Source organism: Nycticebus coucang, chromosome 4 (genome assembly GCF_027406575.1).
Source record: "Nycticebus coucang isolate mNycCou1 chromosome 4, mNycCou1.pri, whole genome shotgun sequence".
In the NCBI taxonomy this organism is placed as follows: Eukaryota; Metazoa; Chordata; class Mammalia; order Primates; family Lorisidae; genus Nycticebus; species Nycticebus coucang.
In genome coordinates, this window is record NC_069783.1 from 144461023 (window position 1) to 144473931 (window position 12909).

Here is a 12909-nt window from a genome sequence, read left to right on the forward strand (position 1 = left end):
ATAGCGTGTGGCATGAACGCTTTCATTTGAATTGTAAAGTAAAGCCAAGGACAGTGGTAAATGCTTTGTGAAAAAAATTTGTTAGAAAACTTACTCTATTTGAGAAGCAATTCAAGTATTCTATTTTCTATGATAATGCTATTCCGTAAATCTAGTTAATTTGATATTTAACCTTTCAGTAATTATTTATATTCTTTTTTAGTGACAAGTTCACTAGATTTTGTCAGTGGAAAAATGTAGAATTAAATATCCATGTGAGTATCATCTTGTTCTTTTTTTTTAAACTTCCTCTAGGTTAGCCTCATGAGAAAATACTTTCTTCTCCCAAAGGGCACACTGGCTGAACAGATGTCTTTCCTTCAGCTTTGTGTACTAAGCATTCACCCTCCTATTCTCAATTATGAACAATTGGAGTTTTGCTTCATTTTAATATTCACAAAGAGCGTGCTTGCTTATATTATAAAGGCTAGCTTAAGCAGCAATTGACCTTTTAACAAAAATATTCAATAGTAGTAAAAACTAAAATCTTTTACTTAGTGCAGCTTCCCTATATCCTTCTCTTTTGCTATCTTTGTACCATTCCTTTTCTCTTTCTTACTATCACACGTAATAATAAAAATTGAGTATACTAATAAGAGTGATGACATCTTTTACCAGACCAAGGTTTCATCTTCTTTTATAACGTTGAATATGATAAAAGCAATCCTCACGTACAGGCCGCTTTGTAGCGTCTGTCTCCTTAGGGCTGCACCTGCGTTAGCTTTCAGTGGCCGTAACTCTTGCTAATTCCCTGTTAGAATGCACCTTTTCATCTAGGCTTGCAATTGGGCAAAAGAAACAACTGGACCTTTTTTTTTTTTTTAAGATTTTATTTGAATGGTATTGTTGGAAGAAGAGTTTTTTTTGATTTGTATTTTTTTTTACTTGATCTTAGCCAAAAAGTTGAGAAGCTTTTATGTTGTTGTTTTTAACCTCCCCCCCTCTTCCATCATATTTCCTAGCAGGATTAAGAAGCAAGAGGCCATAACATACATTCAAAGAGAATCTTTTATATCTGTTCTGGATCTTTCTCATGCTTCTCCTTCGCAGACTTTGTGTTGTTGGGGACACTGAGCATCAAACATGAAGTCTCGGGCCCAAGTGGAAGCCTACAGAGTGTGGAGATAATGTTTTAAGGGTCGCTTGGGGGAACCTTCCAGAGTCTCATCCTGAATTTGCCAGGATATGAAAAGTAGTAGGCGTGTGCTGTAGTCTAATGGCCTCTTATCATGAACACAGGATTGACTATTTGTCTTTGTAACATTTAACACATTAAGTCTACTTATGAAATGGGACATTACTGAAAGATTATTGACAGAGGGAGGGTGCTTATGAATAAAGCCTCTTTATATACTTCCCTCACATTTGGTCTTGTTTCATGCTCACATGGCCAGCGTGACTCCTCTCTGCTTGCTGATGTCATCAGTAAAAAGTTCACATGGCCTGCATCTGTTGTGTTTTCTGATCAGATGGCCCACTATTAGGAAAACATAGATGCCCTTGATGTGGACTCTTTTTTTTTTTTTTTTTTTTCCCTGACAGTTCTTGGAATTTTTGGATTGTTTCCAAACTTGAGGCTTCAGAGTAGCTGAGGTGGATTTTCATCTTGACTGGAAATTTCCCACTCCTCTGGAAGCATACATCTTGTGATTTGCCACCTGGGCACTTGTCGGAACTGTTTAGCTTGCTTGGTTCCCACTCTGTCAGCTTCTCGAGTGCCTCTGTTTTGTGCTTCGTGTACCATAGAGGTGGAGTTTAGGGCTTATGTCAAGTCTCAACCTGCAGGTCATGGAAGGGGTAGATGCCGACATCAGCATTGCTATTTCAATTACTGTATGTTTTGCATGAAAATACCTTTATAACGGCATGGTTTTAAGTTTTCATTTTGTATTTTGACTTCACAGTTAACCATGAATGATTTCAGTGTCCATAGGATTATTGGACGAGGAGGATTTGGTGAAGTTTATGGTTGCAGGAAAGCAGACACTGGAAAAATGTAAGCTTTTGATACTCATGTAGTTTGCGGGAATTATTAAGAAGACTTTATGTTTGTATCAAAAGACAATCCCCATGTAAGCAATGTGGAAGCCTATGATCTTGCTTCTGAAATCATTGACCTCAGAAAGAAATAGGCTGTATTTGATTAGGCATGGTGAATGGAAGCAATAAACTAGAACCTCCATCTCGTAGGGCTGAGGGGAAGTTAAATGATAACCCCGTGTTGCATGTCCAGCAGGGACCAAGTCATAGGCGAGTAGCCCCAGGGGTCTAGAGAAGAACAGGAAGTGAGTCTTGGCAACTGGAGGCATGTTATGTTCAGCTCCCTGTCAGATAGTACCAAAGAGAATTCTGTGCTTCGCAAAAGAAAGAATCTTCTTTTCTCTAAAGATTCACCTATGATTTAGTACAAGCAGTTTTGGGTGACAGCTTCTCAGGAGATGTTGATTCCCTAGACGGGTAGCTGGGGTGCTGCAGAGAAGGACGTTCTGCTGACCCCGGCAAGCATGGGCTCCATCACTTTCCTCAGTAGCTCTTCTTGTGAGAGGCCCATGGGAAGAAACTCAGTGCATGTGAGCCTGGTAGAAGGCTCTGCTGGAAAGTGAGCACTGGAATTCTTAAGTGAGGGGAATTTTTTTTTTTTTTAATAGAAGCAGTTAAAATAAGCATATTTCTGAAAGGAAAAATGTGATTTGATAGACCTAGAACTACACGTTTGATTAAGTCATAGGCATGTTAGAACAAATTGCTCCATCCTAGCCTACTCATCACTCAGCCTCTGTCTGGCACTTCCTGGCATTGGGTGCTGATGGCTCTGCCAAGCAGTTCTTTCATTCTCAAGAAAGTCTGATAGTTGGCATGTTTCTTGTTACCTTCACTCATCTCTGCCCACTGTTCATCTTCCTGCCTTGGGGCCTTTATGGGGTGAACCTAATGCCCGGCACCCAGGAGTTTGAATTCTGGGGTCATGCTGAGAGAGTAGAGCTTCGTGATTTGGAGTGAAGGTGCTGGAGCTGTACCAGCTATGTGAGGTTCAGCTTCTACACCTGGTGCCTTGGACAAAGTTTGTGACCTCTCTATACTTCTATATCATAACCTATAACATAGGTATAATAAAAGTAACTTGTGAGGACAAAATGAGATTCTAATTGTACGGCATCTGGAAGGCTGCCTATCCTGCAGTAAGTACTAGTCAATAGGAGTATGCTCAAACACACAGGCCTCTGCAACGATGGTCTCTTTCTCATGAAAAAGTCCTTTCCCTTCTGTACTTGCACGGTGAACTTGTTTATACAAAATGGTAGACTTGTTGCTTGGTACATTTCAGGAAATTCTGTTAGTTTTGCTTCAGCATTGCTGATTGTTGACATATTTAGAGTATTTAGTCTGTCATACATTCTACACATTATAGAAGTAAATAATATCAATTAATCTCTTTGCACACGTTTACTGTTTCACTTTATGCTCAGAAACAAGGAGTTGGTGGTAAATAGTCTTCTATTTTATAAATTACAGGTGGCCACTTCTTGGGGGGGTGGTTCACACAGCTGGAAGGTAGTCAAGCCTCAGCCCCTACAAAGCCTCATTTGTGTTCTTTCCTGTCTCAGGGCTGCCGGCTGCACAGCCCCGGCCCCAAGATCCCCTCAGGGAGCTGCCTGCTACTTACACCCTAAGTAGCTTAGGGGGCTGTCAGGGTCACTCTTGGGTACCTTCCACACAGAAGCCAAGAATGCACTTGCTTACCAGTGGCCTCAGGCCTGTGTGTGTCATCTGCCCTGGTCTGCCGTTTAAAGTTTTTATTAAAACCCATCTTGGTTGGAGAGTTGTTATAGGAGTAGAGTGAGGCATTTTCAAAACTTCAAAGAATTTTTAAAATTCTTCCTTATATAAATGAGATATTTAAAGAACAGATAACTTCATATGTTCCCAATATTTGATCTTCTAATCGAGAAAATTGTCCACTGACTCAGTGTAAGAACTCCCAGAAAAGAGGATAAAAATATCAAATTTGAATACTTCTCTCTGTTTGTATATAACTGTACATGATAAGGTGTGATCAGTAAGAAATAGGTAGATTTTCTGTGTCATACTATGTTAAGACAGTGATCCATCTTGTATACCTGGGCTATGGGTAGTCGGTCAACTGGGAAGTTACAGTCACACACGTGGAATTTTCAGCCCCTTAGACAAGAATTCCCTTTTATATTTCTTTTACTCCACTGAAAAAGCTTCCTATTTAATCTGTGATTATAGACTATGCTGAACAAATTGTCAATATTAATGAGTTCCAAGTTTTCAGAAATCTTAAGTTGTCAAAAAAAAAAAAGAAATCTTAAGTTGTTAATTGGTTCTTCTCAAGTAAATTTTACCAGTAGTAATAGAAAAATCCTATTGATTATATTTATTACCTGAATACCAAAATTAACAACACATCAATCAAATAGCATTTTAGAACATGCTGTTTTGAATGCATACCTTTTCTTCCTATTTTGTTAATTGTCACTGTTTTAGAGTTTTAAACTGTATATATTCTTACAAAAACTTGACAACTGATGAATTCACAATTCCTACCTGCTAAAGCTGATGTGTATGTACCCACATCACCAGTAGTAATAGGCTGCAGCATTGTGCAAAAAAAAATTATCTCATTGAATTTATTTCTATCCATCTACTTTCATTGTTACTTAACTGGAACTTCTATCCATATAGTGATAGAAATATCAATATTGCTTGATTTTTTTTAAATAATACATGTAAAATAAAAGTATTTCTTGCATGGTACTTGGGTGCCATTTTTCTTGTTTTAAACATTGCCTGAATATTTAGAAATTTTCCCCAGAATGGTCTGTATTGTTTAAATTAGCCTAGATACATTTGCAGCATAGATTTTTCAATAGTATTTATTTTTCTAGGTATGCAATGAAATGCTTGGATAAGAAGAGAATCAAGATGAAACAAGGAGAAACATTAGCCTTAAATGAAAGGATTATGTTGTCTCTTGTCAGTACAGGAGTAAGTAGTCAATTTCTAGCATTGCTTTTTAAAATTTGCTGTTTGTTTGTTTGATAGCAGGATGATTTATTACTTTTTTCCTAGCTGAATATAGGGCTGGACAGTTCTCAGTTGGGCATAAAATGAGATATTATTTCTTGTTTGATTGCAAGTCAGGACACTGGCTATCTTCACACGCACACCGGTGACTCCTCCAAGTCAGGACACTGGCCATCTTCACACGCACACCCGTGACTCCTCCAAGTCAGGACACTGGCCATCTTCACACGCACACCCGTGACTCCTCCAAGTCAGGACACTGGCCATCTTCACACGCACACCCGTGACTCTTCCAAGTCAGGACACTGGCCGTCTTCACACGCACACCGGTGACTCCTCCAAGTCAGGACACTGGCCATCTTCACATGCACACCCGTGACTCCTCCAAGTCAGGACACTGGCTGTCTTCACATGCACACCCGTGACTCCTCCTTTGCTTTTGATTTTTTGTTTTTGACTTCCTTCTTTGTAGAATGTGGTAGCAGAGATGGCAGATAATAGTTATAACATAAAAAAATCACCTGAATAAGAATTGACTATATGAGAAGAAAGACTAATCTAGAGAGGAGAAATAGCACCTGCCCATTAGAAGCGTGCAGCTCACGCGTGGATTTAATGTTAAATGCTCAAGCCAGGAAGGTTTACATGCAGTGAGAAATATCTGGGACATCTCAACATTATAGTTGAATTATGAGGTATCTTCACCAAAAGGATTTGAAAGAATCAAATGTTAGTGTTAATCAAAGAATCCCTTTCAAATCATGAGTAAGGAACCTGAGACCCTGAGAAGCGACTTTCCTTGCCCGTGTTCTCTGGATTCCTTGCCTGGTCTCTGGCCAGTGCTTCTCACTTATTGTCACTTTATAGGCTACGTGATTTTTATCACCTGTGTTAATTGTACTTTGGCGTATATTATTCTACCATTAGTTTTCAGTGCTTTTAGAAGGTTTTTTTTTGCCATTGAAGCAAAGGAATATCGTAATTTAACTGAGCTATAGCAATTGAAAAGTCTGTCGCCGTAAGTAATTTCTAATTACATACCTCTGCCTCTCAGTGTATGGACATTAAACATTTTAAATAAGAGTCATTCTGTGTGTGTGACTAGTTTTTTAATGATAGGAATGGAAACTAAGCATTTTGCACATTGTATTGGATTCAGTATGAATGGGATTGGCTTCTAATTTTCATTGGAAATGTCTGTGTCTTAAATTTCAAATGAATGTGGATGTACTTACTGAAGTAAGATTTCAGGTGGCTATTAAAATATTAATTTTTAATAAGTTATTGCAAAGACTTGGATATTCTCAAAGCCTATGGAAACAATGTTTTGATGTTAGAAAAATATAAGTACAGTTTTTGTGTAGATTTTTTCTATTTATTTGCTTCAGGGGAGTGGGAATGTGGTTAAATAGTTGTACAATTTCACACTGGTGTAGCCCTAAGAGTAAATTAAAACATAATTTTAACTGAAGTATCAAAGCTATAATGGCATTAAAAAAAATTACAATTTGGCTAAGGTACAGTTTAACCAAAAGAATCATAGTAGGGTTATTTGGAATTGGTTTTTCTAATCCAAGGTCAGTTTTAAAATAGAGTTGCAGTAATCTTTGGTTTACAACTACCTTATTAGGTAATACTTACATTAGCCCATGTCAGCAGGATTTCCTGCACTGTGGACCTGAACATGAAACAGAACTGCATGCATTCACCAAAGTTTCTTTTTATTGAAAGTTTTTTTTTTTTACCCCAGTCACAAATGAAGTGTTCCTACCCCTACTGCCCCAAAGAGACAGTAGGAAGTACTGTTCCCACTTTTCTCCTATAATTCTCAGATGGTGAAAAGGGAAATATGCATGTTTGAGAACCAGCATGAGTGTTTCCACAGCTGGGAAGGATGACCACAGATTTATTCAAGGCATCGGGTTCATCAGAAGTGCTACTCATTCCATGAATCACACTTTGCTGCCAGCTAAGCTTGTGTGTGTGTGGCGGGGGGTTGACTTGGGCCTTTGCTGTTACAGAGCTGTGTAGAACAGGTGATTTTATTTACATAACTTCAAAAATGCACAGACAACTGGAGCATGTGGCAAGAGCTATGAAAGGTAGGTAGACGACGCTCTCACTGAGAGGCAGAGATGTGTCAGCGAGTGCTCCTCTGCAGCCAGGAGACCTGGGAGCAGCCAGCCTGTGTCTGGGCCCTGGGCAGAGGAGGTTTGAGGGATAAGTTGAGGGCGGTGGGACCCGGGGCAGTGGGGGGAGTAGAGCAAGGAGAAGCTACAGAGACATACATAGGACAGGACAGACCAGGAAGAGCTTCCTGGGTCAGTATGGAGCAGCTTAAACAGTCTTACAGCAGCTGGAACATACCACCATCACTCTCTGCCTACAGTAGGGTATTTCCTTCAGAAACTACATTGTGTCTTATTTCATCAGTCTTTTATAGAGTTCCTGCAAAATGCAAAGAAGACAATTCTTTGTTCGGAAGCTTTTACTGAAGGTTCTGCCTCTGAAAATCTACGAGCTCTTACTTACCACAGATTTGTAATCAAGGAAGAGCCTTTTATGGTCCTTGTCTTTGGAAGCATACCACACCATTCACTGAATTGCCGCCTATCTTTCATATTGGCCAATGGTCAGCTCCATGTGAAAATCATTATAGTGTCTGCCCAGCACCTTGAGTTATGTGGGATTGCAATCAGTGATTTCTGTAGAAGGAACCAAATCTGATTCCTTTACCTGCCCATTTATTTTACAGTGTGCCAAAGGTAAATAAAGCCAAATAATAGTTAAAGCAGCGAGGACAGGTTTTATTTGCCAACTGTTGACAGGGAAACAGTGGGCTCTATTCTGACTGTGCAGAGGTGAGTAGGTGTTTTAAAGGACGAAGGGAAGCTAGGGGCGAGGGATGCATGGCATCAGGCTTCAGCAGAGTCAGGGAAGTGGAAAACAAGAAAATGTGTGCAGGGGACTCTGTCCATGTGTGACTCCTCTGGGTTTGCTAGCCACTGCCTCTCAGGGTAGGCTCCTGCCCTCCCATGGAGTCTGGAAGGCAGGGCCCCTATCTTTTGAGTGTTGACTGGAACGAATGGTAAAGACTTCTGGCGACCTTGATTTTTGTCAGGCACCTGAAAGGTGTGAGGTCCATCGTGGGAACGCAGTCCTAAGCTGTTGGAAACTATGTTAGCATTTGTTCAAGTCTATAGGTCAAGGTTGAGGCCTAGTTGAAAAGAGAGCTCCAAGAAGCCTGGCTGGAGTTAGGTCAAGAAGGAATCTTTGTTGATTGCTGGAGAACCCAGCCCTTATAAGCAATATAACACAGCAAGAACTAGCAAGAACTCTGGAGAGTGGCAGGAGACTTGGGGTTTGAAACTATCTCAAGCAAATCATTTCCCTTTTTGGAGGCTGTGGGTTCCTTGTCTTTAAAATACAGAACTTAACACAATAACTAAGAAAATGCCATGAAGGCCATGTTAACCTGTTCAATGAAAATATTTCAAATTGTATATAAAACCAGCATATTGTACCCCACGATTGCATTAATGTACACAGCTATGATTTAATAAAAGAAAAAAAAAACCTCAAAAAGAAAAATATAGAACTTAGACCAGGCGTTTTTTTTTTTTTTTTTTTTTTGAAAGAACCCTTCCTACTTGGATAGCCTAAAATTGTAACTAAAATTCATATCCTATCCTAATAATTTAATATTTTAAGGAAACTTTAACATTCTATGGTTTTTCTCAGAGCTTTCATTAGCAAGATCATATTACCATTATGTTCAGAAATCCCCGTGGAAAGGGTCCACTTGTACCACTGGGGAAGCAGGTGTGGTTGCTAGCTAAAGCTGGGAAAGATCTTGGCATTATCAGGTTCTGGATTCACCCACTTCTGTGCTCTACAGATAAATTGATCATCAGATCAAGAACAAGAGTATATGGGGAATCCCATTAGAGAATGAGATAGCTCTCTTGAAAAGGCTGATGGAAAGGTCTGGTGAAGCAGAGGTGAGCTCTAGGTATGCCACCAGAAAGGCCACAGTTAAAACAAAAAAAAGATAGCACTAATATTTTACCTGTTTCATGGCAAAATAAATCTTGAAGCCAGTAAATACTAACACCATCTGAGCAGAACTCTAAGGAAAACTAAACCATCACAAATGTGGCCTGCAAGACCTAAAATATTTACTGCTTACCCTTTTGCAGAAAAGGATTGCCAACCCCTGCTCAGTAGTACTCTGTTGTGTAAATACACTGCACTTTATTCCTTCTGCTTTTGGTAGACATTTGGGTGATTCTTGGTTTGGGCTGTTCTGAACACTCCTGTGCAGATCTGGTGCACATCAGTACCAATTGCTGGAAGGCATCTCAGCCTTGGTAGGCATCACAAACCAGTTGCTGAAGTAGAAGTTGTTCCATTCATTCCTTTTCTTTCCAACATTTCGCATTGCCAGTCTTTTTAATTTTAGCCATTCTCATGGGTTTTGATGTAGCATGTTGCAGTTTTAATTTGCTTAGCGACACCTGAGGTTGAGTATCTGTTCACAGGCTTGTGGGCCATTTGATATAGTCTCATCTGAAGTACAGATCAGAATTTTTTTGACCATTTTTGTATATTGTGTTGGTTGCCTTTTTCTTTATTAGTTAAGGGTTCTTTATAGAGTCCACATGAGTTCTTTGTATGTTTATGGATTGTAATTATCTTCTCCCATTCTGTGCCTTACCCTTTTATTCTCTTTCTCTTTTTTAAAAAAAATTTCTGTTTATTATAAGGGTATAGACAATTAGGTTACATCGTTTGCGTTTGTAGTTGTGCCCTCACCCAGGTGGTGTGCCTGGGTACGTTGTGCCTGTTAAGTGCGAGCACACCAGTCCCCCTCTTTCCTCCCCTCTGCCCCTTCCCTCCTTCTTGCGCCCCCAACTTCTGTTTAATTGTGTTTTTCTCCTGTGTGGAGTATATTTGTTTGTCTACTTGCTTCATATTAGTATTGACTACATTGGATTCTCGCTTTTCCATTCTTGTGATACTTTACTAAGTAGAACGTTTGCCAACTCCATCTAGATTAATACAAAAGATAAAAAAAGTCTTCGTTCTTTTTTATGGCTAATTAGCATTCCATGGTCTACACATACCATAGTTTATTAATCCATTCCTGAGATGATGGGCACTTGGCGCTGATTCCACATCTTGGAGATTGTAAATTGAGTTGCCATAAACGTTCTAGTGCATATGTTCTTATGGTAAAATGATTTTTGTTCTTCTGGGTAGATGCCTAATAATGGGATTGCAGGATCAAATGAATAGTCTATTTTGAGTTCTCTTAGGGTTCTCATGCTTCTTTCCAAAGAGGCTGTATTAGTTTGCAGTCCCACCAAGAGCATAAAAGTGTTCCCTTTTCTCTACATCCACACCAGCATTTGCTGCCTTGGGTCTTGGTGATGTGGGCGATTCTCACTGGAGTTAGGTGATATCTCAGGGTGGTTTTGATTTGCATTTCTCTGATAATTAGGGACGATGAGTATTTTTTCATGTGTTTGTTGGCCATTTGTGTTTCTTCTTCACGGAAGGTTCTGTTCATGTCTTTTGCCCACTTATAAATGGGATTGTTTGGTCTTTTCTTGTTGATTAATTTGAGTTCCCTGTAGATGCTGGTTATCAGCCCTTCATCAGATTCATAGTGTGCAAATATCTTCTTCCATTCTGAAGGCTGGCTGTATGCTTTAGTTGTTTTACCCTCAGCTGTACAGAAGCTTTTTAGCTTGATCATGTCCCCTTTATTTAGTTTTGGTGTTGCTGCAATTGCCAAAGGGATCTTTTTCATAAATTTTTTCCCCAAGCTGATAACTGTTACTATGAACAGAAGTTTAAAATTTTATTTTACTCAAATTTATAAATATTTTTATTGTTACTGCTTTTAGTGGCCGAGAAATCTTTACTTACCCTAAGGTTATGAATGTACTCTCTTTTGTTGTCTCCTAGAAGCTTTATTTGTTTTATCTTCCAGATTTAGATCTACATTGACTGGAGGGGACTTTAGTGTATGGTAGGAGATCGGGATCAAGTTTTATATTTCATTGTGTAGATATCAGCTCCAACACCACTGATTGAACAGGGCCATGCTTTTCCCATGCCCTGTTTGTGTCACCTTTGTCACAAATCCAGTGACCATTTATGTGTGGGTCTATTTCAGGATTCTCTGTTCTGTTTCACCAGGCTAATACCATGCTGTCTCAATAATTGTTGCTTTCTAGTAAGTCTTGATAATGGGCACTATAAGTTTTCCAGCTTTGTTTATCTTCAAGAATATCTGAACTTTTCTTGGCTGTTTATATTTCCATAAACTTTAGAATCAGCTTGTCAATTTTTATTTGAATTATGATTGTATGTAATCTATAGATTAATTAGGGGGAAATTGAAATCTTTACAACAGAGTTATTCAATCCCCGACCATGGTATAGTTTTCCACTTTCAAAAGCTAATTTAATCCCATTTATATTCTCAATGTTTCAAAACAATGTCACTAATAACGTTCCTCCCCCATGGTATGATTCTTTCAACTTCAGAAGCAGAGATTGAAATAGATATTTGACTAGCCAGAGCTGTAATGTTGACCAACAAAGAGATTCACAAGCTAGCATTATTGTCCTTTAGAACCTAGTCTTTTAAAGAGATGTCCTCTGAGTAGATTCATGATTGTATCTGAATGAAGGATGACCTTCAAGTTCATCTGCTCCAATTAATGTTGTGTCTCTATGCATTTTGCTATGGTAACCACATTCATTTTACTGTGACTTTTAAACTTACCACATAGGTGTCTTCGTTCAATGCATGGGCAGTGGCATGGATAAAAATCCATGGCACGTATGGTATGTTATAAAATAGCTAAGAGAGAGGCTTTTGAGGGTTATCATCACAAAGCAATGGTAAATACACGAGGGGATGGATACACTACCCTGATTGGATTATACAACCTAAGTATGTATTGAAACATCATTTCGTACTCCATAAATATGTACAATTACAGTGTGTCAATTAAAAATTAATTAATTAATTAAAAATCCTAGCTATACTTTCCAGGACAGCTTTTGCTTTCCTTATGAACTTTTGTGTTTTCACTCTAGGATTGTCCTTTCATTGTTTGTATGACCTATGCCTTCCATACACCAGATAAACTCTGCTTCATCCTGGACCTGATGAACGGTGAGCACAACTTGGGAAGTCTGAACACCCTGACAAGCTTTGCCATAACATTAAATCTCAGCAAGTATTAATCTAGGCAGTCTGGCAATTTGAGCCTTTCAAACAATTGGAGTTCCCCGGAAATTTGAGGAAACCTTTTGCCCTTCAATTATCAGCTCAAATTCATTTTGAAATGTTGACTACAGTTCCACTCTGGGCCTCCCAGTCTCTCCCCAGGAAGTTAGATTTTCTAGAAAAGATTCTCATAAAATACTTACAGTGAGACTTGATTTTCTGGAATGCAGCTGGCCTAGATCTTTAATTAGCTTATTTCCTGGCCTTTAACTTTTAGGAATGAAATACCTCATAAGAATATAGGCCAAAGATAGAAATGTATTTAAAAATCAAATTAGAAGGCCTGACTTTGGGCCAAGTACAGATTTTAGCCTGATCTTCTATTCCTTCTAAATCTGCAGTACTGTAGACTGATCTTTTAAACTGTGAATGATGACCTTGAGAATGCTAAAAAAGTCAGCTAGAAAAGAAGCTTTGTAATACTAGAAAGTAACGTGTGTGTATATATATATGTATATATATATAAAGTATTTTTAGTAATAAGAGCTGAAATAAAAAGGCATACAATTCACC

At 38.8% G+C, this 12909-nt stretch overlaps 1 protein-coding gene across 12 annotated transcripts in view; it reads left to right on the plus strand.

The window, feature by feature from the left end:
* The window catches only part of GRK3 (G protein-coupled receptor kinase 3), a 180581-nt gene that overhangs the window by 127400 nt on the left and 40272 nt on the right, over nucleotides 1-12909 (plus strand). For 11 of the 12 annotated variants that reach the window (XR_008379552.1, XR_008379553.1, XR_008379551.1 and 8 more), the window contains 4 exons: nucleotides 203-254; nucleotides 1944-2035; nucleotides 4950-5049; nucleotides 12204-12282. Coding sequence is in view for 9 of the 12 variants with exons in the window: in XM_053588388.1 (XP_053444363.1) it covers nucleotides 203-254; nucleotides 1944-2035; nucleotides 4950-5049; nucleotides 12204-12282 (323 nt within the window). In the remaining 3 variants the exon portion in view is untranslated. The remainder of the gene's footprint in view (nucleotides 1-202; nucleotides 255-1943; nucleotides 2036-4949; nucleotides 5050-12203; nucleotides 12283-12909) is intronic. The other variant, XM_053588396.1, reaches the window with a different exon arrangement.